The sequence below is a fragment of the Oncorhynchus clarkii genome, chromosome 12 (genome assembly GCF_045791955.1).
Source record: "Oncorhynchus clarkii lewisi isolate Uvic-CL-2024 chromosome 12, UVic_Ocla_1.0, whole genome shotgun sequence".
NCBI lineage: Eukaryota > Metazoa > Chordata > Actinopteri > Salmoniformes > Salmonidae > Oncorhynchus > Oncorhynchus clarkii.
The window spans coordinates 32080874-32108752 of NC_092158.1; the positions used below are offsets into that span (position 1 = coordinate 32080874).

At 40.6% G+C, this 27879-nt stretch overlaps 1 protein-coding gene across 4 annotated transcripts; it reads right to left on the reverse strand.

Annotated features, from left to right (window-relative positions):
- Positions 1–872: 872 nt before the first annotated feature.
- LOC139421996 (transmembrane protease serine 2-like) lies at positions 873–26953 on the reverse strand. 4 transcript variants are annotated; one of them, XM_071173142.1, is made up of 15 exons: positions 26809–26953; positions 22402–22545; positions 22172–22227; positions 15687–15879; positions 13308–13400; positions 12895–13011; positions 11066–11195; positions 10685–10798; positions 10442–10482; positions 5033–5204; positions 2354–2526; positions 2026–2121; positions 1767–1909; positions 1377–1529; positions 873–1164 (listed from the first exon to the last, which is right to left on the reverse strand). In XM_071173142.1, the coding sequence occupies exons 3-15, from the start codon at positions 22184–22186 to the stop codon at positions 1156–1158; spliced, it is 1449 nt and encodes a 482-aa protein (XP_071029243.1). In that variant the 5' UTR covers positions 22187–22227; positions 22402–22545; positions 26809–26953; the 3' UTR covers positions 873–1155. The 4 variants fall into 4 exon arrangements, with proteins under 4 accessions (XP_071029243.1, XP_071029242.1, XP_071029241.1 ...); XM_071173141.1 differs by having other exon boundaries at positions 22380–22545; positions 26809–26949; XM_071173140.1 differs by lacking the exons at positions 22172–22227; positions 22402–22545 and having other exon boundaries at positions 26809–26932.
- Between the last annotated feature and the right edge of the window lie 926 nt (positions 26954–27879).

Consider the following 27879-nt stretch of genomic DNA (forward strand, 5'->3'; position numbering starts at 1 on the left):
AAGCCTCCCCCTTTTTTTCTCCAAACATAACGATGGTCATTATGGCCAAACAGTTCTATTTTTGTTTCATCAGACCAGATGACATTTCTCCAAAAAGTACGACCTTTGTCTCCATGTGCAGTTGCAAACCGTAGTCTTGCTTTTTTATGGTGTTTTTTGAGCAGTGTCTTCTTCCTCGCTCAGCGGCCTTTCAGGTTATGTCGACATAGGACTCGTTTGACTGTGGATATAGATAATTTTGGACCTGTTTCCTCCAGCATCTTCAGAAGGTCCGTTGCTGTTGTTCTGGGATCGATTCACACTTTTCGCACCAAAGTACGTTAATCTCTTCCGACTTCAACTGTAACAATAAAATGTAGAATTTTACAGCTAGAAGAGGGTTTCCCAAACTCTGTTCTGGGGACCCCAAGGGGTGTCTCCTAGCACCACACAGCTGACTCAAATAACCAACTAATCATCAAGCTATGATCATTTGAGTCAGCCATATAGTGCTAGGTCAAAAAACAATATGTTTTAGGGGTTCCCAAGGCCGAGTTTGGGAAGCACTGAGTTAGAGGCTGGCTACAGCTATACATTCAATCAATGTTTTCCACAGAAACACATTCTGGACTTTAACCCTTCAGTATGTGAAAAGAAAACACTTCCAAGGCAATGGTCTGAGAGGGAGGTATCACAAACCTAAGCTGAGTCACTCCCAGTGCACATCTTGGCACATAAGGAAGCAGTCATGTCTTTGTGTCCCATACAGAGACAGCTCCAGGAAATGAATTCACATAAAACAGTCACTCCCTTATTAATCACAGATATAAGCAGTTGCTAGCATTTTGTGTGTATCATATGTGCAGTACCAGTCAAAAGTTTGGACACAAATACTCATTCAATGGTTTTTCTTTATTTTTACTATTTTCTACATTGTACAATAATAGTGAAGACATCAAAACTATGAAATAACACATATGGAATCATGTAGTAACCAAAAAAGTGTTAAACAATCAAAATATATTTTAGATTCTTCAATGTAGCCACCCTTTGCCTATAAGTCAACAGGCACCAAAAATCATCCCTGAAAGCAGTGTACGTGTCATTTATTCAGAAGCCACATTTCAGACAGGTGAATTTGATAAGCAAAAGAGGCCATCATCATTGGTATCTCCATCAATTTTTCTGCAAGGAAATTCAAAGTGGATAAAACACGTTAAAGGTAATAATCCACATAATAGTCCACATAATTTGTATAGCCCCTTGCCCTCTATATTTATGTATGTTTTATGTCCTGTATAGAGTTATGCAAAACAGATGTATATGAAAAGAGACAATAAAATGCTATATTTTCTTATCTTACAATAAATTAACTGTTAGTGACTGTTAGTACCTACCTGCATTTGTTCATATATCCAGGGAAGGAAGTGGGAGACATTGCCGTAGATTCCTGGCTTGTTCTTCAGAGCACAACCTATACCCCAGCTAGTGTCCCCTACCAGCCACCATAATGAACCCTCCTTGGCCACCATGGGTCCTCCACTATCCCCCTGCAAGACACAAAAGTTACCCCCCAAGTTAGCATTACGTCATGGGATCATAACTTTATACATTCCAGAGTGTGTTCATGTCTTCATTATACCACCATCCGCTCTATCAGAACACAATAAGAAAACAGCAAATCAAAACATTATATCAAATAAGAAAGAATACATGTAGCATCAAGTAGGTAGTAAAAAAACTGCCCATGAATATCTATTACAAAATACTTTAAGTGTGAATCTGACCTGACATGAGTCCACTCCTCCTGCCAGTGTCCCAGCACAGATCATAGAGGTGGTGACACGTCCATTGTACACCAACTGTGCGTTACATGTGTGTCTGCTGTACATGGTGATCCGGGCCTGACGCAGGTTTTCTGACACCAACCCTGGAGTCATCGCAATGATTGTCAAGCATAAAGATTTAATACAACAAATAGATTTTATTCTGATGACCTGTGTTTAATAATGACAGTCATTGGTCCTGTAATAAAAGTTGTCTTGCCACCACTCCTAATGGACCCCCATCCAGAGATCCAGGCTTCTCGCTGGGGAGTCAGATTCACTCCGAAGTTGGGCAGACACACTGGTCTCACCTTATCTACAACACAAAACATTTAAGACTGGCTTGGAGTGTTGTACTCCAATATGACTTCCAAATCAAATATATAATATTAACCGTGTTAGGGCTCCTTCACAACATTGAAAAGGTTGAATGCAACTTTACTATGCATGTGTATCAATTCACATCATACTGTTATTTTTCCAAACCCCCAATGTAATTTTCCATTGGAACATGTGTTTCAAATGTTTGAAATCGACCAGTGACTTACCTGACATAGTGAGGGGTGTGTTGAGTTTCATAAGAGCGATGTCATTATCCTTAGTCTGCTTGTCGTATTTTTCGTGAGAGATGATGCGTCTCACTGAATTGCCAGTGGCATAAGCCATCTGTATCTGGATCAAATAGCCCGCATACACCGTCCACTGACTGGGCTGTGATAGCCTACCATACAAAATGACAGAGGGGTTGATCCATATGATTTCAATAACTTTCTGACTGCACCCCTTTTAACAAAACCTTTACCAATGGTTGAAGTGGTCAGAAAGTGACTTTTTGGACCTGAATGTCAAAATATTCAGGAGATCCATGTGTTCATCAGTGAAAAAAATGTATTGGGTGTGATAACATTTGAAAGCGTACATACAGGGTTGTCAAACTATTTTTTTACCTTTTAACATTATCTAAAAATGCGTAAACTGTATTCAAGAGTATGCTATGTCTCAACCGATGAACTATATAAAATAGGGTCTAAGCTACAACATTTGTGAAAATGTGTATTTAACTTAAACGTATTTAAATAATTGACGTTAAAGGCTAGACATTCATTTTTTAGTTTTTTTTTCAAGAAATCAGAATAGTTGGACAAACCTGTTTGTAAGTTAAATTATAAAAAAATGTCTTCACATTTTCAAACAGTACATTTATATTATCAAACGAGGCTACACATTTGGGTGACTTTTTTTTCCCCTTGCATGAATAACCTGGTTTGACAGCCAAAAATAAAAAAAATAACAACACAATGTCAAATACAGGTAGCCTTGTCAAATAATTAACATCCAATCACATTAACCGTTACTCTCTGGTGGGAAACCTTCACTCTGCTCAGACATTTAGAAACTAAACATGACAATTTAAAAAATAAGCCACATAAGTTTTTGAGCGAGAATATAGATGACTTTCAAGTAGTAAGACGTGTAAAAGCAACAGATACCATTTAATAAGAAGGGGCTAGACGCGTCTTATATTGTGAGCTACCGAGTGGCTAGGACAGGCAAGCATCATACTATTGTGGAGGACTTAATTATTCCTGCTGCCTTGGATTTGGCTGGGACAATGCTGGAGGAAAAGGCCCAAAAAACTATACAGACAATGCCTTTATTAAACAACACTGTTTCAGGACGCATCAGTGATATGGCAGGAGATGTTTTGAAAAAAATCCTGCGTCGCACACAAGCTAGTGAGTCAACAGACTTATCAGGCCTGGCACAGCTCCTGGTATATGTCCATTACGTTTATGGGGGGTCAATTAAGGAAGACACCCTCTTCTGCAAACCACTGGAAACCAGGACATGAGGATATTTTTGAAGTACTGGATGGCTTTGTGACATCAAATGGACTTTGGTGGTCAAGATGTGTTGGTATCTGTGCAGATGGCGCAAAAGCCATGACAGGGAGACATAGTGGAGTGGTAACTATGGACACTACAGTGAAAATGGTTCACGAGGTCCCTGAACTCTCGTGAATTTTCTGCATTATGTCAAGGTCAAGCTTATGGACAATGTCAAACATGATTTATAGTGAAGCAACTGAGTGAGCTGGGTGCGCAATTACGCAGGTACTTTCCCGAAACGGACGACACAAACAACTGGATTCCCTTTCATGCCTCCAGTCCACTTACTAATATCTGAATGAGAGCCTCATCGAAATTGCAACAATCGGTTCTGTGAAAATTGAATTGAATCAGAAGTCACTGCCAGAATTCTTGTTAGGGCTGCGCTCAGAGTTTCTTGCCTTGACAAATCACACTGTTAAGACATTGATGCCCTTTGTAACCACATACCTATGTGAGAGTGGATTCTCGGCCCTCACTAGTATGAAAACTAAATAGAGGCACAGACTGTGTGTGGAAAATGATTTAAGAGTGAGACTCTCTCGCCAATACAACCCAACATTGCAGAGTTATGTGCATCCATCCAAGCACACCCTTCTCATTAACCTGTGGTGAGTTATGCACAATTTTTAATGAGCAAATAAGGTTTTATGTAACATGGCAAAATAAAGAGCACAACTATTGATTATTAGTATTTGTACCCTGGTCCTATAAGAGCTGTTTGTCACTTCCCACGAGCCGGTTGACAAACTCACACTTATTCTTATGTTAAATAAATGTATCGTATAGTGTGTGTGTGTGGCAGGCTTACAATGATGGCAAAAAACTACATTTGAGAGTGCGCTGACCCCAGTACTACACGGCTACACAGCTGGAGGTTGAATGTTTGAAGGGGTACGGGACTATTAAAATGTTTGGGAATCACTGTTTTAGGCAATCCGGTCAAAAAAGTAGCTTTCTGACCACTACTACCCTGGGTAAACATGCATGGAAGGTTTTGTTTAAATGAAATGGGTTCAGTCAGAAAATGATTTAATTCATATAGAAGGACGCAGAGGAAACAGACAATAGTAAGTCCCTCTGCTGGTTTCATTGTTGTAGTGCTCCCACAACAAAATCATGCTGGAGTTTAATTTACAAGGATTTTTTAAAATAGTTTTTATTTTGTATGTTTCTTCCTAAAAAATTGAGGACTATAATATTCCTCTACCTCCCTTGAGGAATCTCCTCTGAGAGGAACAAATGATTGAGTCTAGTCTCGTCCACCACCCGGCTCTCTGTCTTTAGTAGTAAGTAATACATTAGCTTTGGTACGAGGTTAGATTGAGTCACACTCACGTTTCTACACAGTGGGCTGCAGTGATGATCCACTCAGGGCTGATGATGGAGCCTCCACACTGGTGCTGGTAGTTGGAGTGCAGACTGACTTGCCAGGGCCAAGCCCCGCTCACCGCTATGTCGCCTCCTACAATACGGCTCCTAGTGGGCTCGCTCCCACTCACACCACAGTCTGGAAGCAAGACAACAACACAGAGAAACATTACAGAATCTAACCCAATTTTCTAATTTCCAAGATTAACTGTAAAGTAATCTGGGCACCCAGAGCCAAATCTCAGCTAGTCTTTCAGGCTGTCACAAGCTACTGTAGGGCAAAGAGGGGTAGCGAGTCTGGTTCAAACTGAACAAAACAGGGATCACTTCTCTGGTGGATAAGAGGGTTTTAACCCTAAAAGCGCCAACATATTTATATCCCTAAAGCGACAACGGCGCTCATTTTTTAAATTGGTAATGATTGCAAAGAGACTGTTTGTCAAGCAGTAACACAAAAAATGGTCAAGTTTTGAAGTTATTTTGATAAATTTTATCCATAGCAATTTATCATGAAAAGTTTTCTGTTATTCATTCAAGGTGTTGTGTTTCTGTGATACTAAGAGGTTGAGAAATTGGCGATTTAAGCTATAACAAACCTTTAGGACCTAAGATGGCCACCGTTATGGGTGACATGGGCTATATGGGCGCCGGTGCCATCACACATTTTGCTCAAACTTTGGAATACTTTGGGCTATCAACTAAGTTCCAATTGCTTTTTTTTGTTATTGTTGCTATAATCCTATAAGTTTGTGCTCACATCAAAATGAGGGGCATTGTACAAAACCAATCAGCGTTTAGATAGTCTCTAACCAATTAGAGTATAAAAGCCAATGATGGCTCTGGCCCCAGCTCTGGTCCAACCCATCTGTATCTGGGACCAATCAGAATGGTCAGAATTTGTTTGCATTCAATAAGATGTCAGGGAGGAAAGCAAATCCAGTGTCATCATGAAGAAGAAACGCTAGCGTTAGTGTTCGGCCGGAGTGATGTGGATGGGTAGACAGGCTAAATGTCTGTGCCAAATTTCGTGCATTTATCTCAAAATGCATGATTGAGTCAATATTTTCAGTTTAGCCTACCCACTAGAATTCAAAAGAGTATTTTCCATTCCCCCATATTGACACAGAAATCATACATGTTTTTTTGTCTTTAACTAGTTGTTTGACAGAGTCCTACAATTTCAGATCGATCAAAAATAGGATTTCGAGGGGGTCAACATTTCCACCAGGTGGCACTTTTAGAGTTAGTGTTTTTACTTCAGTTTGGTTGTCTACTTAAGAAAAACTATATAATCTTCATTTTTCCACAGCCAACCCAAAGTACCTGGACAAGATATAGACCAGAGTAGTAAACCAGCTACTGCTTAACACTGATAATCTAAATGTGAAGGTTGTCAATCTCCTGTCAATAATGAGGATGGGATCCACCCAAATCATTTGGGTTCCTGGATCCTTTCACCGCATTATAAGGCTGCATTGAGACAATGACTTATCAATGACCCAAGTCCAGCTCATTTAATCCCTCCCATTGTGTCGCTGAGTTGTCATAATGCTTCAGCAAATGTACATTATTCTGGGGGCGTTGAAAGACACAATGTAAGTAACTTATTTATTTTCCTCACTGCCCTGAATGCCTCTGCTGATTCTACAGCTATTGTATGCAGTAATCATATGCCTATGAACCAGAGTTATACTGGTAACACTGAGGTGGTCTGCCCAAGCAGGAATCTCCACTGTGAGGAGCAAACCCTGCACTAACATACTGTAAATAACCAAAGCATGTCTACCTCTGCTATGCTTCCAGTAAAGCAAGAAAAACATTAAAGCTTCCCAGAAAAGTGTTAAAAATAGCCCACATTAACAGCTTAAAAACAAGGTTCATGAAATATGACATTCATATTCTGACAATTTCTGAAACTCAGATAATACATTTGATGATGCAGTGATAGAAATACATGGTTATAAGATCTACAGAAAATACAGAAATGCCAAAAGTGGAGGTGTGGCTGTTTTATATTCAGAACCACATTCCTGTAAGGCTTAGAGAGGATCTCATGTTAAATACTGTTGAAGTAATATGGCTACAGGTTCATCTGCCTCACCTAAAGCCCATTCTTGTGGGAAGTGCTAACAGTCAGCATCTGGATGACGTGTGAAATACATGTGATTTCAATAGAGCGGTATATTTTCTGGGTGATTTAAATATTGACTGGCTTTCATCAGGCTGCCCACTCAAGAGAAAGCTTCAAACTGTAACTAGCGCCTGCAACCTGGTTCAAGTGATCAATTAATCTACCAGGGTAGTTACAAACAGCACAGGAATGAAATCATCAACATGTATTGATCACATCTTTACTAATGCTTCAGAAATGTGTTTGAAAGCAGTATCCAAATCCATCGAATGTAGTAATCACAATATAGTAGCCAAAAAACAAAGTTCCAAAGGCTGGGCCTAATATACAGTATAATAAGTTTTGTAGTGATTCCTATGTTGATGTAAAGAATATTTGTTGGTCCGTGATGTGTAATGAGGAGCAACCAGATGCTGCACTTCACACATTTATGAAATTGCTTATCCCAGTTACTAATAAGCATGCACCCATTAAGAAAATGGCTGTAAAAACTGTTAAATCCCCGTGGATTGATTAGGAATTGAAAAATTGTATGGTTGAGAAGGATGAGGCAAAATAAATGGCAAATGGGTATGGCTGTACAAATGTACTGCAAATTCAGAAATCATGTGACTGCCAGCAACAAACAATGACACTATACATCCAAGTATATCTGACCAAATTGAATTCCGTAAAGTGTGGAAGAGATGAAAAAATAGTTGTCCATCAACAATGACAAGCCACCGTGGTCTGACAACTTGATGGAAAATGACTGAGACTAATAGTGAACAATTTTCCACTCCTATTTGCCATATCTTCAATTTAAGCCTACTAGAAAGTGTGTGCCCTCAGGCCTAGAGGGAAGCAAAAGTTATTATCCCTACATAAGGATCGTAAAGCCCCATTTACTGGCTCAAAAAGCCGACCAATCAGCAATCCGTTGTAAAATTTTGGAAGAAATTGTGTTTGACCAAATACATTTTACAGTAAACAAATTGACAAGACTTTCAGCACGTTTTGTAGGGAAGGATATTCAACAATCACAGCACTTACACATATGACTGATGATTGGCAGAGAGAAATTGATGATAAAAAGATTGTGGGGGCTGTTTTGTTAGACTTCAGGGCGGCTTTTGACATTATCATTCATAGTCTGTTGCTGGAAAACCTTGTGTTATGGCTTTACACCCCGTGCTATATTGTGGATAAAGATTTACCTGTCTAACAGAACACAGAGGGTGTTCTTTAATGGAAGCCTCTCCTGGTTTTGTGGCTGTTGGAATTCCTGAGCCAGAGATCACTGCAGGTCAAAGTAAGCCAACACAGGCTCTCCTCAGGGATGTGTTTTGTCCCCACTCCTCTACATCTTGTACATTAATAGTTGTACTAGTTCCCATCCTGACAGACACCTCGTTAAGTTTGCGGATGAAATTGCCTTGATCAGCCTGTTGCATGATGATGAGGAACACCATGGCCCGGTCCTAAATTACTTTGTAAAGTGGTGTGACGAATCACACTTGGTCCTCAATACCAACAAGACCAAAGAGATGTGCATATACTTCAGGAAGTGTACAACACCTACCTTTGCAACATCTATCAGTGGTCAGAACATAGAGATTGTAGAGGAATACAAATATCTGGGTATCCTCTTGGACAATAAGTTTCAGTGGAGTAAATGTACAGACCTGATCTACAAAAAGAGTCAATAGAAACTGTACTTTCTCATAATTCTGGGCTGATAAAAATATTGTTGATTGTACTATACGGACTCTATTTTATAAATCTTTCATTGAGAGTATTTAAACTTTTTGTATTTGTTGGTTTGGCAATGCCACCGTCAGCCAGAGAAATATGATGAGAAGGATTATCACCACAGCAAGCAAGGTACATGGAGTCAAACAGACAGGCCTGGATGAGAGCTTTAAGGTCAGGGCCTTCCACAAGACTACAAAAATAATTTTAGACCCAAGCCACCCCCTGTACCCAGACTTTGAACTACTCCCCTCTGGGTGTAGGGCACCCCTCGGCAGGAAAAACAGAACTAGACAATCATTTGTGCCAGGTGAGATATCACTCTAAATAGGTCAAGCTAATGTTCCTATCGACCCAGTAAGGCCAGCAGACTTGTCGCTTATTATTGGTATGTAACTTATGAAAGTTGTATTGTCAATTTGTTTTGTATTTAAACGCCACTTTAAACGTATACATGGCACTGCAACACAATTTCCCCATGGGGACAATAAAGTCAGTAAAGTAACAAATCCAGGTAGAATCAGGAATTCCCAAGGGCAGTTGTCTAGGCCCCTTACCTTTTTCAATCTTTACTAACGACATGCCACTGACTGAGTAAAGCGTCTATGTATGCGGATGACTCAAAACTATACATATCAGCTAGCACATCGACTGAAATGACGGCAACAATTAACAAAAGCTGCAGTTAGTTTCATAATGGGTGGCAAGGAATAAGTTAGTCCTAAATATTAAAAAAAACTAAAAGCATTGTATTTGTGAAAAAGCATTCACTAAACCTCAACCAAATGTTTTTATGAATAATGTGGTAATTGAGCAAGTTGAGGCCACTAAACGGCTTGGAGTAACCCTGGATTGCAAACTGTCATGGTCAAAACATATTGATACAACAGTAGCTAAGACGGGGAGAAGTCTGTCCATAATAAAGCATTGCTCTGTATTCTTAAAAGCTCTATCAACAAGGCAGGTCTTTTGGGCCCTAGTTTTGGACTACTGTTCAGTCCTGTGGTCAGGTGCCACAAAGAGGGACTTAGGAAAATTGCAGTTGACTCCGAAAACGGCAGCACAGCTGACCCTTGGATGGACACGGAGATCTAACATTAATAATATGCATGTCAATCTCTCCTGGCTCAAAGTGGAGGAGAGATTGACTTCATCACCACTTTTATTTGTGAGAGATATTGACATGTTGAATGCATGGAGCTGTCTGTTTGAACTACTAGCACACAGCTCGGATACTCCACAAGACATGTCACCAGAGGTCTCTTCACAGTCCCCAAGTCCAGAAAAGACGGTGGGAGCTGCACAGTACTACATAGAGCCCTGACTACATGGAACTCTATTCCACATCAAGTAACTCATGCAAGCAGTACAATTATATATTTTTAAAACATAAAAATACACATTGTGGAACTTTGTGGTCCCCTTCCTGACTGAGTTTCTATAAGCTTTGTCCTAACCTGAAGGTCAGCTGTGTCTGTGCAGAGAATCAGTGTTAAGGTAAAGTAATGACTTACCAATGCACTGCAGGGAGACTGCTTGTAATGAGCAGTAGGGACTGCAGGAGGAAATGACATCATGAGAGTCATATAAAGGTTTACAGAAGCAATTCTGTATGTAAAAACAGAAAATTCAATACATGAAGACTATTTTTATTATTCCCCACCACTCAAAAAAGGTATTTCGTTTTTTTAAATGTTGGTATATTTACTCCGTAAAAAAAGGCTGGACTGAATGAGATGTATTCATGTTCTCGTCACCTGCTGGTTAGCTGCCCCTGTAGAAGGGAATGAGGGTCAAAGCCTGACAGCTTCATATAGCCATCAACGGCCAAGGAGCCTGGGTTTCTTTGTGAGAACCGAACATAGGACCCACTTGGAAACAGAGACAGGTATGGTCAGCCCCTCAAATATAGTTGTTAGGTAGTTGTTGGTTAGGTAGTTGTTAGGTAGTTGTTGGGGAATTGTTAGATTACTTGTTAGATATTACTGCACTGTCGGAAACAAGCAGCACAAGCATTTCATTACACTTGCATTAACCTCTGCTAACCATATGTATGTGACCAATAAGATTTTATTTGAAAGTGATCACAAATGATACTCTATGACATGTATGTGATCCTATATCTCCTGGTGACCCACCTGCTGTATCCAATCTGCTGACAGGTGGCCCTGCCAATGTTGTCATTCCAGTTATCAGCACACACTGGCTTCCACATCTGACTGTCTGATGAGTAACTCTGCAGCACAAAACCAGACCCATGAAGGCGTACTGGAAAGTAGAGACTGATGTTAGAACAGCGTTCAGTTCAGGGAGAAAAGCATGAAAACAAAAATCATAAAATTAACCATAGCAAAGTGTGAACAACCCCCATATCTACATTTATTTTAACAGTGGGTTCCTGAATACAGTGTCGGTCAACAGCATACTGTAAGTATACTCAGCAAAAAAAGAAACGTCCTCTCACTGTCAACTGCTCAACTGTTTCTTTTCAGCAAATTTAACGTGTAAATATTTGTATGAACATAACAAGATTCAACAACTGAGACATAAACTGAACAAGTTCCACAGAAATGTGACTAACAGAAATTGAAAAATGTGTCCCTGAACAAAGGGGGGGATCAAAATCAAAAGTAACAGTCAGTATCTGGTGTGGCCACCAGCTGCATTAAGTACTGCAGTGCATCTCCTCCTCGTGGACTGCAGCAGATTTGCCAGTTCTTGCTGTGAGATGTTACCCCACTCTTCCACCAAGGCACCTGCAAGTTCCCGGACAATTCTGTGGGGAATGGCCCTAGCCCTCACCCTCCGATCCAACAGGTCTCAGATGTGCTCAATGGGATTGAGATCTGGGCTCGTCGCTGGCCATGGCAGAACACTGACATTCCTGTCTTGCAAGAAATCACGCACAGAATAAGCAGTATGGATGGTGGCATTGTCATGCTGGAGGGTCATGTCAGGATGAGCCTACAGGAAAGGTACCACATGAGGGAGGAGGATGTCTTCCCTGTAATGCACAGTGTTGAGATTGCCTGCAATGACAACAAGCTCAGTCCGATGATGCTGTGACATACCGCCCCAGACCATGACAGACCCTCCACCTCCAAATCGATCCCGCTCCAGAGTACAGGCCTCGGTGTAACGCTCATTCCTTCGACAATAAACACGATTCCGACCATTACCCCATGTGAGACAAAACCGCAACTCGTCAGTGAAGAGCACTATTTGCCAGTCCTGTCTTGTCCAGCGACGGTGGGTTTGTGCCCATAGGTGACGTTGTTGCCTGTGATGTCTGGTGAGGACCTGCCTTACAACAGGCCTACAAGCCCTCAGTCCAGCCTCTCTCAGCCTATTGCGGATAGTCTGAGCACTGATGGAGGGATTGTGCATTCCTGGTGTAACTCGGGCAGTTGTTGTTGCCATCCTGTACCTGTCCCGCAGGTGTCATGTTCGGATGTACCGATCCTGTGCAGGTGTTGTTACACGTGGTCTGCCACTGTGAGGACGATCAGCTGTCCGTCCTGTCTCCCTGTAGCACTGTCTTAGGCGTCTTACAGTACGGACATTGCAATATGTTGCCCTGGCCACATCTGCAGTCCTCATGCCTCCTTGCAGCATACCTAAGGTATGTTCACACAGATGAGCAGGGACCCTGGGCATCTTTCTTTTGGTGTTTTTCAGAGTCAGTAGAAAGGCCTCTTTAGTGTCCTAAGTTTTCAGAACTGTGACCTTAATTGCTTACCGTCTGTAAGCTGTTCGTGTTTTAACAACCGTTCCACAGGTGCACGTTCATGAATTGTTTATGGTTCATTGAACAAGCATGGGAAACAGTGTTTTCACCCTTTACAGTGAAGATCTGTGAAGTTATTTGGATTTTTACAAATTATCTTTGAAAGACAGGGTCCTGAAAAAGGGACATTTATTTTTTTGCTGAGTTTATAATGATTAACATGATTGAGTGGAGACATACGGCACTGTGACTCATCTTCTCCTCCTGGACAGTCTCTGATGCCATCACACCACTGAGAGGCATTCAGACAGACACCTCCCTCGCTACAGGACCTCCCCAACACACACTGGTAGGACACTGTGGACACACACACAAGACAGGGCATCACAGCTCTGACCATGACTATAAGGTTGCTCTTCTTGGCCTTTTCAATGATTAAGAACTACTTGGTAATTTTCCTTTGCTTCCAGATACACCTATAAACTACGTAGACAACTGTGTATTTGGATAGCAAGATGAATTCGCAAGTTGAATTTGCTTATGTCAACCTAGTATTTTCATAAAAAGCATATAAATAATGTCAAAATTATTAATATGTCAGCTTATGTCAAGAGCATCAATGGAGATACTGTATGAAAGGAGACTGTACGTACAGAAATACCAAACCAACGCTCCAGCTGCCCCAAGGAGAACTAAGACACTTAGAATTAAGGCCACAATACATTTACAGCGACTTTTCTTCACCACTGAAAGAGATTAGAAACAAACAACACTTAAAATACACTTAAAATAAAAACAACTAGAGGCTCTCTTGTTCTACTTTTTAACATAGAACTCTCAACCCAAGACCTAGATATTTACATATAATTTGACCATTGGTTACTTTTGTCAACCTGGAAACATGGAAAGGCTTGTTTTGCATTTGTGTGACTACAGATGTTGACTGCTACTAAGTGAAAACAGTACTACTTAACACGCTATACAGTGCCTTCAGAAAGTATTCAAACCCCTTGACTTATTCCACATTTTGTTGTGTTACAGCCTGAATTACAAATGGATTAAATTGTTATTGTTTTCTCACCCATCTACACACAATAACCCATAATGACAGTGAAAACATGTTTGTATAAATTTTTACAAATGTATTGAAAATGAAATACAGTAATATATGAATTACATACATATTCGCACCCATTTGTCAATACATGTTACAATCACCTTTCCGGGTAAGACAGGGTTTCCCAAATTCAGTCCTCCTGACTACAAGGGGTGCACATTTTGGTTTTTGCTCTAGCACTACACAGCTGACTCAAATAATCAATTAATCATCAAGCTTTGCTGTGTAGTTTTAGGGCAAAAACCAAAACGTGCTTACCTTTGGGAAACACTGCTCTACGAGCTTTGCACACCTGGATTGTACAATGTTGCACAATATTATTACACAAATTTGTCAAGCTATGTCAAGTTAGTTATTGATCATTGCTAGACAGACATTTTCAAGTCTTGCCATAGATTGTCAAGCCGTTTTAAGTCAAAACTGTAACTAGGCCACACAGACATGCAATGTCATTTTGGTAAGCAATTTGTGTTTTTGGTTATTGTCCTGCTGAAAGGTGAATTTGTCTACCAGTGTCTGTTGGAAAGCAGACTGAACAAGGTTTTTCTCTAAGATTTTGTGATTAGCTCTGTTCCGTTTCTTTTTATCCTAAAAATGACAAGCATACCCATCACCATGCTTGAAAATATGAACAATGGTACTCAGAAATGTGTTGTGTCGGATTTGCCCCAAACATAACACTTTGTATTATGGACATAAAATTAATTTCTTTGCACATATTTTGCAGTTTTACTTTAGTGCCTTATTGCAAACAGGATCCATGTTCTTGGAATATTTTTATTCTGTACAGGCTTCTTTCTTTTCACTCTGTCATTTATGTTAGTATTGTAGAGTAACTACAATGTTGATCCATCCTTCATTTTCTCCTATCACAGCCATTCAATTCTGTAACTGCTTTAAAGTCACCACTTGCCTTATGGTGAACTGCCTGAGCGTCTTCCTTCCTCTCCGGCAACGGAGTTAGGAAGGATGCCTGTATCTTTGCAGTGACTGATACGTCATCCAAAATGTAATTAATAACTTCAGTATGCTCAAAGTGATAATCAATGTTTGCTTTTTTTGTTGTGTACCCTCTACCAACAGGTGCCCTTCTTTGCAAGGTATTGGAAAACCTGTATGGTCTTTGTGTTTGAAATTCACTGCTCGACTGACGAACCTTACACTCTTAGAAAACAGGGTTCTTTGGCTGTCCCCATAGGCTAACCTTTTTGGTTCCAGGGAGAACTCTTTTGGGTTCTATGTAGAACCCTCTGTGGAAAGTGTTCTACGTGGAAACCAAAATAGTAACCAAAAAGGGTTCTTCAAAGGGTTCTCCTATGGGGACAGCCAAAGAACCCTTATTGGTTCTTTTTTTTCTAAGAGTGTACACATACTTGTATGTGTGAGGAACAGATGTGAGGTAGTCATTCAAAAGTCCATGCAACTTAGTACGTGACTTGTTAAGCAAATGATTACTCCTGAAATTATTTAGGCTTGCCATGACAAAGGGGTTGAATACGTTTTGACTCAAGACATTTCAGCTTTCCATTTTTAATTAATTTGAAAACATTTCTAAAAACATAATTCCATTCTGACATTTTGGGGTATTGTGTGTAGGACAGTGACACAAAATCTCAATGTAATCCATTTTAAATTCAGGCTGTAACACAACAAAATGTGGAACAAGTCAATGGGTGTGAATACTTTCTGAAGGCACTGTAAACTTTATAATAGCATATGACAAAACAGAGATTAAGACAAGACATCCCGTGCAAAACAGATATGAAGACCAAATGGAACACCTCAAAGCTGCTCAGACAATGTTTTTAATAAACAATAGAAGGCAAAAAACGACAGTGTATGAAACTTATACTGCATATATATATTGGCATTGTTTATCAATTGAGGAATATCAGCAGAAGGGTAAATACTGTACCTTTTCGTACTGGGACAGGATGTGGTAATCCAGGGGTGAACGTGTGGTGGGTGTTGATGGTCTGAGGGGTGTACTGAGGGTAAACAGAGAGGGGGACGTTGGGCATCTGCGGGGCAGAAGCATTTGCAGGGGGTCTTCCTTCAGTTCCGGCCCCCTCTTGAAATCCATAGTTCACATACTGGGGACCTGGTGTCTGGGGAAAGCGGAGAGGAGAATGATTTTCCATTTAATTACAATGAGAGAAATTGATACATTATTTGATACATTGGAGCACTTTGACTTACACCATTAGAATCTGACAGATATACAGTACATTCGGGAAAGCATCCAGACCCCTTCCATTTTTCCACATTTTGTTACGTTACAGCCTTATTAAAAAAAAAATGAAATAAAAAATGTATCTCATCAATTTACACACTACCCTATAATGACAAAGCAAAAACAAGTCTTTAGACACATTTGCACACAAAATACACTAAAAAAACACATACCTTATTTACATAAGTATTCAGACCCTTTGCTATGAGACTCAAAATTGTGCCCAGGTGCATCCTGTTTCCATTGATCATCCTTGAGATGTGTCTACAACTTGACTGGAGTCCACCTATGGTAAATTCAATTGATTGGACATGATTTGGAAAGGCACACACCTGTCTATGTAAGGTCTCACAGTTGACAGCGCATGTCATTTTAAAAACCAAGCCATGAGGTCGAAAGAATTGTCCGTAGAGCTCCGAAACCGGATTGACTCAAATCACATATCTGAGGAATGGTACAAAAAAATGTCTGCAGCATTGAAGGTCCCCAAGAACACAGTGCCCTCCATCATTCTTAAATGGAAGAAGTTTGGAACCACCAAGACGCTTCCTAGAGCTGGCCGACTGGCCAAACTGAGCAATCAGGGGGAAAAGACCTTGGTCAGCGAGGTGACCAAGAACTCAATGGTCACTCTGACAGAGCTTCAGAGTTCCTCTGTGGAGATGGTGGTCATTCTGGAAGGTTCTCCCATCTCTGCAGCACTCCACCAATCAAGCCTTTTATGGTAGAGTGACCAGACAAAAGCCACTCCTCAGCAAAAGCACATGACAGCCCGCTTGGAGTTTGCCAAGAGGCACCTAAAGGACTCTTAGACCATGAGAAACAAGATTTTCTGGTCTGATGAAACCAAGATTGAACTCTTTGGGCTGAATGCCAAGCGTCACGTCTGGAGGAAACCTGGTACCATCCCTACGATGAAGCATGGTGGTGACAGCATGCTGTGGGGATGATTTTCAGCTACAGGGACTGGGAGACTAAACAGGATCGAGGGAAAGATATCCTTGATGAAAACCTGCTCAGGACCACAGGCTGGGGCAAAGGTTCACCTTCAAACAAGATAAAGACCCAAAGAACACAGCCAAGACAACGCAGGAGTGGCTTCGGGACAAGTTTCTGAATGTCCTTGAGTGGCCCAGCCAGAGCCCGGACTTCAACCCAGTTGAAAATCTCTGGAATGACCTAAAAATAGCTGTGCAGCGACGCTCCCGATCCAACCTGACAGAGCTTGAGGGGATCAACAGCATCCTCTCGGAAATCCTAGACCCACTCCAATTCGCATAAAGTCCCAACAGATCCACAGAAGACGCAATCTCAATCGCAGTCCACAGTGCCCTTTCCCACCTGGACAAAAGGACTTGACTACAGCTCAACGTTCAACACCATAGTATCCACAAAGCTTATCACTAAGCTAAGGACCCTGAAGGGCCGCCTCCAGGTGGTAAGGGTAGGCAACAACACGTTTGCCATGCTGATCCTCAACATTGGGGCCTCTCAGGGGTGTGTACTTAGTCCCATCCTGTACTCCCTGTTCACCCACGACTGCATGACCAATCACGAGTCCAACATTATCATTTAAGCTTGCTGACGACACAAGTGGCAGGCCTGATCACCGACAACGATGAGACAGCCTATAGGTAGGAGGTCAGAGGACAACAGCCTCTTCCTCAATGTGAGAAAGACAAAGGAGCTGATTGTGGAGTACAGGAAAAGGCTGACCGAACAGGCCCCCATTAACATCAACAGGGCTGTAGTGGAGCGGGTAGAGTTTCAAGTTCCTTGGTGTCCACGTCACCAACGAACTATCATGGTCCAAAAACACCAAGGTAGTCATGAAAAGGGCACAAGAAAACCTATTCCCCGTCGAGAGACTGAAAAGATTTGGCATGGGTCCCCAGATCCTCAAAAGTTCTACAGCTGCACCATTGAGAGCATCCTGACCGGTTGCATCACCGCCTGGTATGGCAACTGCTCGGCATCTGACCGTAAGGTGCTACAGAAGGTACATCACTGGGGCCAAGCTTCCTGCCATACAGGACCTATATAATATGCGGTGTCAGAGGAAAGCCCATAACATTGTCAGAGACTCCAGTCACCCAAGTCATAGACTGTTTTCTCTGCTATTGCTCGGCAAGTAGTAGCGGAGCGACAATTCTAGGACCACAAGGCTCCTTAAAACGCATCTGGGATATGTGAGACGCTAAGCCAGTGAAAATGCAGAGCGCCAAATTCAAGTAACTATACTTATATATTACTATAAAAATCTAACTTTCACAAAATCACACACGTAAGATACCAAATTAAAGCTACGCGTGTTGTGAATCCAGCCAACATCTCAGATTTCAAAAAGGATTTTTGTCGAAAGCAAGCAATGCTATTATCTGAGGGTATACAAAGAGAGAAAGCATATTTCAACCCTGCAGGCGTGACACAAAACGCAGAAATAAAAATATAAATCATGCCTTACCTTTGACGAGTTTCTTTTGTTGGCACTCCAATATGTCCCATAAACATCACAAATGGTCCTTTTGTTCGATCAATTCCGTCCATATATATCCAAAATGTCAATTTATTTGGCACATTTGATCCAGAAAAACACCGGTTCCAACTTGCGCAACGTGAATACAAAATATCTCAAAAGTTTCCTGTAAACTTTGCCAAAATATTTCAAACTACTTTTGTAATACAACTTTTGGTATTTTTTAAAGTAAATAATCAATAAAATTGAAGACGGGATGATCTGTGTTCAATTTAGGAAGAAAACAAACTGACGCTGGCTTTCTGGTCACGCGCCTCTCTCAAACAGTACACATGAAGTTACCCTCGTTTTGAACAGGGCTACTTCTTCATTACACAAAGGAAAATCCTCGACCAATTTCTAAAGACTGGTGACATCGAGTGGAATCGGTAGGAACTGCAATCAAGTCCCTTAGAAATCTGGATTCCCAATGAAAACATATTGAAAAGAGTGACCCCCACAAAAATTTCTGAATGGTTTGTCCTCTGGGTTTTGCCTGCTACATAAGTTCTGTTATACTCACAGACATGATTCAAACCGTTTTAGAAACTTCAGAGTGTTTTCTATCCAAATATACTAATAATGTGCAAATATTATCTTCCGGGGATGAGTAGCAGGCAGTTGAATTTGGGCATGCTTTTCATCCAAAATTCCAAATGCTGCCCCCTATCCTAGAGAAGTAACAGATTCTACCCCCAAGCCATAAGACTGCTGAACCATTAATCAAATGACCATCTGACTATTACATTGACCCCCCTCAATTTGTTTTGTACATTGCTGCAATTCTCCATTTATTACCTATGCATAGTCACTTCATCCCTACCTACATGTACAAATTACCTCAACTAACCAGTACCGCCACACAGTGACTTGGTAACGGTACCCCTTGTACAGTTGAAGTCAGAAGTTTACATAAACTTAGGTTGGAGTCATTAAAACTACTTTTTCAACCTCTCCCCAAATGTCTTGTTAACAAGCTGTAGTTTGGAAAGTTGGTTAGGACATCTACTTCGTGCATGACAAAAGTAATTTTTCCAAAAGTTGTTTACAGACAGATTATTTCACTTTATCACATAATTCACTGTATCACAATTCCAGTGGGTCAGAAGTTTACATACACTAAATTGACTGTGCCTTTAAACCGCTTGGAATATTCTGGGATTAATTTTTTTTTTTTAAAAGACCCATTGACCTGCATTGGAAAGGCAAAATTTCCAGATTGATTTTCCTCGGGTTCTGCCTGCTATATCAGTTCTGTTATACTCACAGACATTATTTTAACAGTTTTAGAATTCTACCAATTAGCTAGCTTCTGGGCCTGAGTAAGAGACAGTTTTATTTGGGCACGTCAGTCAGGCAGAAATTCAGTATACTGCCCCCTAGCCCTAAGTAGATTGGCTAATTGACATCATTTGAGTTAGTTGAAGGTGTACCTGTGGATGTATTTCAAGGCCTACCTTCAAACTCAGTGCCTTTTTTTCAAGGGAAAAAAATCAAAGAATTCAGCATAGGCCTCAGAAAAAAAATGTGTAGACCTCCACAAGTCTGGTTCATCCTTGGGAGCAATTTCCAAAAGCCTGAAGGTACCAGGTTCATCTGTACAAACAATAGTACGCAATTATAAACAATAGTACGCAAGTATAAACACCATGGGACCACGCAGCCGTCATACCGCTCAAGAAGGAGACGCGTTCTGTCTCTTAGAGATGAACATACTTTGGTGCGAAAAGTGCAAATCAATCTCAGAACAATAGCAAAGGACCTTGTAAAGATGCTGGAGGAAACAACAAAAAAGTATCTATATCCACAGTAAAACGAGTCCTATATCGACATAACCTGAAAGGCCGCTCAGCAAGGAAGAAGCCACTGCTCCAAAACCCCCATAAAAAGCCAGACTACGGTTTGCAACTGCACATGGGGAAAAAAGATTGTACTTTTTGGAGAAATGTCCTCTGGTCTGATGAAACTAAAATAGAACTGTTTGGCCATAATGACCATCGTTATGTTTGGAGGAAAAAGGGAGACTTTTGCAAGCCAAAGAACACCATCCCAACCGTGAAGCACGTGGGTGGCAGCATCATGTTGTGGGAGTGCTTTGCTGCAGGAGGGACTGGTTCACTTCACAAAAAAGATGACATCATGAGACAGGAAAATTATGTGGATATATTAAAGCAACATCTCAAGACATCAGTCAGGAAGTTAAAACTTGATCGCAAATGGGTCTTCCAAATGGACAATGACCCCAAGGATACTTCCTAAGTTGTGGCAAAACGGCTTAAGGACAACAAAGTCAAGGTATTGGAGTGGTCATCACAAAGCCCTGATCTCAATCCCATAGAAAATCTGTGGGCAGAACTGAAAAAGTGTGTGTGAGCAAGGAGGCCATCAAACCTGACTCAGTTACACCAGCTCTGTCAGGAGGAATGGGCCAAAATTCACCCAACTTATTGAGGGATGCTTGTGGAAGGCTACTCTTAAACGTTTGACCCAAGTTAAACAATTTAAAGGCAATGCTACCAAATACTAATTGAGTGTATGTAAACTTCCTGTCAACGCCGTGTGTATAGGTGGCAGGGAAGTCAGGCGCAGGAGAGTCAAAATAGAGTGTAAATGGAGTCTTTTAATAACTGTCCACAGAACATGCTCCATAACACTAAAAAAGTATAGACATGAAAAACATGGGTACGAGGACCCGTCGCACACCAATACAACAAATAAACAACACTGACAATAAAACAATCTCTGACAAAGACATGAGGGGAAACAGAGGGTTAAATACACAACAGGTAATGAGATTGAATGAGATTGAAAACAGGTGTGTGGGAAGACAAGACAAAACCAATGGAAAATGAAAAATGGATCAATGATGGCTAGAAGACCGGTGACGTCGAACGCCGAGCACCGCCCGAACAAGGAGAGGCAACGACTTCGGCAGACGTCGTAACACTTCTGACCCACTGGGAATGTGATGAAAGAAATATAAGATGAACTAAATAATTCTCTCTATTATTAATCTGACATTTCACATTCTTAATATAAAGTGGTGATCCTAACTGACCTAAGACAGGGAATTTATCCTCGGATTTAATGTCAGGAATTGAGTTTAAATGTATTTGGCTAAGGTGTATGTAAATGTCCGACTACATAGCCTCGTTATGGCTACTTTAAAAAAAATGTTTTACTTTAGTTTATTTGGTAAATATTTTCTTAAACTCTTCTTGAACTGCACTGTTGGTTAAGGGCCTGTAAGTAAGCATTTCACGGTAAGGTCTACACTTGTTGTATTCAGCACATGTGACAAAGTTTGATCTGATCTGCAGAGAAGAATGGGAGAAACTCCCAAATACAGGTGTTCCAAGCTCGTAGCATCATTACCAAAGAAGTCTCGAGGCTGTAATCACTGCCAATTGTGCTTCAACAAAGTACTGAGTAAAGGGTCTGAATACTTATTTAAATTTGATATTTCATTTTTTTATATACATTTGCTTACATTTCTAAACCTGTTTTTGCTTTGTCATTGTGGGGTGTTGTTTGTAGATTGATTGAAAAAAAATGTTTTCATACATTTTACAATAAGGCTGGAACATAACAAAATGTGAAACAAGTCAAGGGGTCTGAATACTTTCCGAATGCACTGTGTAACTGAAGTTACCTTGTTATTGTTCATGTCGACACCACTTTCAATGCTCCGATGAGATATTATCAAATCTGAAAAAGTTTGAAGAAACTTCTGATTTTAGCCACAGTAAAACATTGTTTTTTATCAAGTTAATACAACAACAAAGTCATATAAATGTACAGCAAATCTTTGTAAAACATTATTTTTTATTTTTTAGAGTAGATTCAATTTGAGTTTTTACCTTTTGTCTTTACCAGATTTACCTTGGATTAGTTCAACTGTTGCTTTTGAACACTGATTTGACGTCCCTTCTTCTTATTCTCTCTCCCTCTAACTCAGTCCATTCTCTCTTTACTCCTTACAATAAACAGCCATGACCACACCTTAGTTTGTGTGAACAGTCTGACCTGTAGGGCGGTACAAGTTGTAAAGCTATAACAACAAATCAAATCAAATCAAAATGTATTGGTCACATACACATGGTTAGCAGATGTTAGTGTGAGTGTAGCGAAATGCTTGTGCTTCTAGTTCCAACAGTGCAGTAATATCTAACAAGTAATCTAACAATTCCCAACAACTACCTAATACTCACAAATCTTAAGGGGTGAATGAGAATATGTACATATAAATATATGGATGAGCGATGGCAGAGCGGCATAGGCAAGGTGCAGTAGATGGTATAAAATACAGTATATACATGTCATATGAGTAATGTAAGATATGCAAACATTATTACCAAGTGGCATTATTTAGAGTGGCATTGTTAAAGTGACTTAACTTCTAATGGCTGGGGGGCAGTATTGAGTAGCTTGGATGAACAAGTTGCCCAAAGTAAACGGCCTACTCCTCAGTCTCAGTTGCTAATATATGTATATTATTATTAGTATTGGATAGAAAACACTCTAAAGTTTCTAAAACTGTTTGAATGATGTCTGTGAACTCATATGGCAAGCAAAATCCTGAGGAGAAATCAAAACAGGAAGTGAGAAATCTGAGCTTTGTATGTATTCACCAGAGTCCCCAATAAAATCCCCTTGAGATATTAATGATGTTGCACTGCCTATGGGTTCCACTAGATGTCAACCATCAATAGAAATTATAATGAGACTTCTGTGGTGTTGTGGGAGTGAATGTTGGCAGAATCAGTCAGGTGTCTGGCAGTCAGCCAATATCTGATCATGCTTATTCCTCATGGTCGTCACTTGCGTTCCATGGCTCATGAAGACAAGAAGGAATAGTCCGGTTGGAACTTTATTGAAGGTATGTTAAAAACATCCTAATGATTGATTCTGCACATAGTTTGAAATGTTTCTTTGACCTGCAATATAACTTTTTGAAGTTTTTGTCCGATGTAATGCTGACCAGAATGAGCGTTTGGATATGTATACCAAACGCACTAACAAAAGAAGGTATTTGGACATAAATAACGGACATTTCCGAACAAAACAAACATTTATTGTGGACCTGGGATTCCTGGAGTGCTTTCTGATATAGATCATCAAAGGTAAGGGAATATTTATCATGTGATTTCTTGTTTATGTTGAAGTCAACATGGTGGCTATTGTGACAAATGTTTCTGAGCGCCGTCTCAGATTATTGCATGGCTGGCTTATTCCGTAAAGTTTTTTTGAAATCAGACACAGCAGTTGCATTAAGGAGAGGAATATCTATAATTCCATGATTATAACTTGTATTATCATCTACATTTATGATGAGTATTTCTGTTGAATGATGTGGCTATGCAAAGTCACTGGATGTTTTTGGAACTAGTGAATGTAATGCGCCAATGTAAACTCATATTTTGATAAATAAATATGAACTTTATCAAACAAAACATACATGTATTGTGTAACATGAAGTTCTATTAGTGTCATCTGATGAAGATCATCAAAGGTTAGTGATTAATTTTATCTTTATTTCTGCTTTTTGAAACTCCTCTCTTTGGCTTTTCTGTGGCAATATGTGGTGACCTAACATAATCGTTTGTGGTGCTTTTACTGTAAAGCATATTTGAAATCGGACACTGTGGTGGGATTAACAACAAGAATAGCTTTACAGTGGTATGATGATGGTTAATTATGAGAAATTTGATGTTTTGAAAATGGCGCCCGACACTTTGACTGGCTGTTGTCATTTCGCTCCCGTTAACAGGATTGCAGCTATAAGACGTTTTTAAGCCATGAGTCATCAGTCAACCTGGAAAATTTCAACAACTTTGAAGTTTCTTCAAGTGCAGTTGCAAAAACCATCAAGCACTTCGATTAAACTGGTTCTCATGAGGACCACCACAGAAAGGACGACGCAGAGCTACCTCTGCTGCAGACCTACCTCTAAGTTCATTAGAGTTGACTGCACTTCAGATTGCAGCAAAAATTAAATGCTTAAGAGTTAAAGTAACAAACACATCTCAACATCAACTGTTCAGAGGAGAATGTGTGAATCAGGCCTTCATGGTTGAATTGCTCCAAAGAAACCACTACTAAAGGACACCAATAAGAAAAATTGCTTGGGCCAAGAAACAATACCAATGGACATTAGACCAGTGGAAATCTGTCCTTTGGTCTGATGAGTCCAAATTTGAGATTCTTAGTTCCAACCGCTGTGTCTTTGTGAGAGTAGGTGAACGGATTATCACTGCATGTCTGGTTCCCACCATGAAATATGGAGGGGGAGGTGGTGGTGTGGGGGTGCTTTGCTGGTGACACTGTTGGTGATTTATTTAAAATTCAAGGCACACTTAGCCATGCTAAGTTAACAGCATTCTGCAGCGATATGCCATCCTATCTGGTTTGCACATAGTGGGATTATCATTTGTTTTTCAACAGAACAATGACCCAAAACACACCTCCAGGCTGTGTAAGGGCTATTTGACCAAGAAGGCGAGTGATGGTGCATCAGATGTTCTGGCCTCCACAATCACCCGACCTCAAACCAATTGAAATGGTTTGGGATGAGTTGGATCGCAGAGTGAAGGAAAAGCAATCAACAAGGGCTCAGCATATGTGGGAACTCCTTCAATACTTTTGGAAAAGCATTCATAATGAAGCTGGTTGAGAGAATGCCAAGAGTGTGCAAAGCTGTCATCAAGGCAAAGTGTGGCTACTTTGAATAATTTAAAATATATTTTATATTTTTTTAACACTTTTTGTTACTGCATGATTCCATATGTGTTATTTTGTAGTTTTGATGTCTGTGTAGACAAAGGCATATTCGATGGGTGAATTTGGAGATGGAGATAGTTGAATGCTCTGTCCTTGATTTACAACAGTCCGTGAGGTGCCAACCCCCGACCAGTTCCCTTCACCCACCTTATTGCAAAGCTGATCTGACCTATTTGGATCCTTACAGGACAGTCATGACACATCTGCTTTTAGGGGTAGGTTTTGCATTATGATCACTTCTGTGGGATTGACATACACAGTATGAGCTTTATTGAGGATATTGTGGCTAACTCTGAGAAGGGAGTATAAAATGTCTCTATGAAAACAGAATAATTTCATAACCATGTTGTTCCTCTCTTTATAGGATGTTTGGATTCTCATTGCATGGCAATCTCCACTAACAATCTAATTGTCATCTCTTCCAGGTCATGTGTGAATAATAACTAGACAACCATCCAAAACACCTGTGAAACCTGCACACATATTTTTTTATTTGACCAGGCAAGTCAGTAAAGAACAAATTCTTATTTACAATGATGGCCTAGAAACAGTGGGTTAACTGCCTTGTTAAGGGGCAGAACGACAGATTTTTACCTTGTCAGCTCAGGGATTCAATCTAGCAACCTTTCGGTTACTGGCCCAACACTCTAACCACTAGGCTATCTACCTGCCGCTCCCTAAAGACCAACCTTCAAAATTAAATAACATTGTGACAATAATGCATAAAAAATATTTAACTGGGCAGTAGCCTAGATTATATTTGTGTGCTTTTGTAGATTTTGTAGGTTATATTGCCAGAATCTTCCACCCTCACACCTGCTCCAATTCATTTACATTACCGTATATTACAAACTCTACAAGTAAGGTCATTACATTGTATGTTAAATTAATCTCATTTATTGGAAGACTCCATGGTGGCCAAAGAAAATGACGAGACCACTAAGCTTCTGACCAATGAAAACGATAGCACTAACACACTGTTGTCTAGGACCGGAAGTAGGCGGTCACCTGTCTCCCCAATGACCATACATGGGCCTTTTTTCAATTGCACACTCCACGCATCCTCTCTCCTCATCTCCATCTCAAAACGCATTGGATGAGAATGCCAGTGGTCCCTCTCTGACCTTCCCCTCCATTGGGTTTTGAGAAGGAGATGAGGAGAGTGGACGCGAGGTGTATGTAATTGAGAAAAGACCGTTTGAATGTTTAAAATCACATGCAATATATTTTTTACACTCTAACTGAAAAGAATACATGTTACAAAAAATATATATATTATACAATTATTATATACATAAAAACCTCTCCTTCTTAGATTACATTTTAGTCATTTAGCAGACGTTCTTATCCATTTTTCACACTTCTTTTCAGACTGATCCCCATGTTAATCGAATTCACAGCCCTGGCTTTACAAGCGACATGCTTTAGCAACTGAGCCACATGGGACCGCAATTACCTAAACAAATTCAATAGAATGACGTGAAAAGATGGTGAAATAGTTGTTCTTACTGTGTATACAAAGGCCCCGGGTTCTCTGGACATGTTAAGTCTTCTTGGCTGTTAATCAATAACCAGGCAAGGCATTATGACCAGGTTCTTGAGAGGATAGCTACACACAACAGGCCCTTGAAATGTCTACACACGGAAACTCTATGGCCTCAGGACTTTGATACACTACCTAAGTACTCAGTCAATATTTAACTATGACTAAGTTCTCTGCCTGGAAAGAAGGGGAAACAATATATAGGCCTAATTGGACAGAACAACTTGACATATCTTTGGCATTGGTGGGATGAACATTTGCTTTCTTGTTTCAGTTAAATCAACTGGTTGTTTTATTTAATTAAACCATGGATGAGAGGTGACTGAGGTAATAAAATAAACATTTTTACTGACAGCAAGTCAGTCCTAAGTTCCCTATGGCAAGATGACCACGCATGAAACCTGAAAAAGAAACACTGGGCCACTTATCTCGCTTCCATCCTTCCAAAACTTGTCTCATTGACTCAACTATTGGAACGTGAGAAGCCTGGGCTTTTGAGGCAATCTTGATAACAACAGACAGATTCTCTTCACATCATTTGGAGGGAAGCGGTGGCCAAATGTTACAGTAGTTGTCATCCAGTGGAGGCTCCTCAGAGGAGGAAGAGGAGGATCATTCTCCTTAGTGAATTTCATAAAAACATTCCCTTGCTGTCTCTGCCTGGCCTGTTCCCCTCTCTCCACTGAGATTCTCTGCCTCTAACCCTATTACAGGGGCTGAGTCACTGGCTTACTGGTGCTCTTCCATGCCGTCCCCAGGAGGGGTGCGTCACTTGAGTGTGTTGAGTCGCTGACGAGGTCTTCCTGTCTGGGGTGGCGCCCCCTCCCTTGGGTTGTGCCGTGGCGGAGATCTTTGTGGGCTATACTCGGCCTTGTCTCAGGATGGTACGTTGGTGGTTGACGATATCCCTCTAGTGGTGTGCGGGCTGTGCTTTGGCAAAGTGGGTGGGGTTATATACTGCCTGTTTGGCCCTGTCCGGGGGTATCATCGGATGAGGCCACAGTGTCTCCTGACCCCTCCTGTCTCAGCCTCCAGTA

Coding starts and splice junctions, on each gene's coding strand:
- LOC139421996 (XM_071173140.1), bottom strand. CDS start 26,841: ATGTCCAGAGAACCCGGGGCCTTTGTATACACA. Junction 15,880..26,808: donor CCGGGGCCTTTGTATACACA/GTAAGAACAACT, acceptor CGCTTTCCCCAG/ACACCAGGTCCCCAGTATGT. Junction 10,483..10,684: donor CAGGGGCAGCTAACCAGCAG/GTGACGAGAACA, acceptor TTCCTCCTGCAG/TCCCTACTGCTCATTACAAG.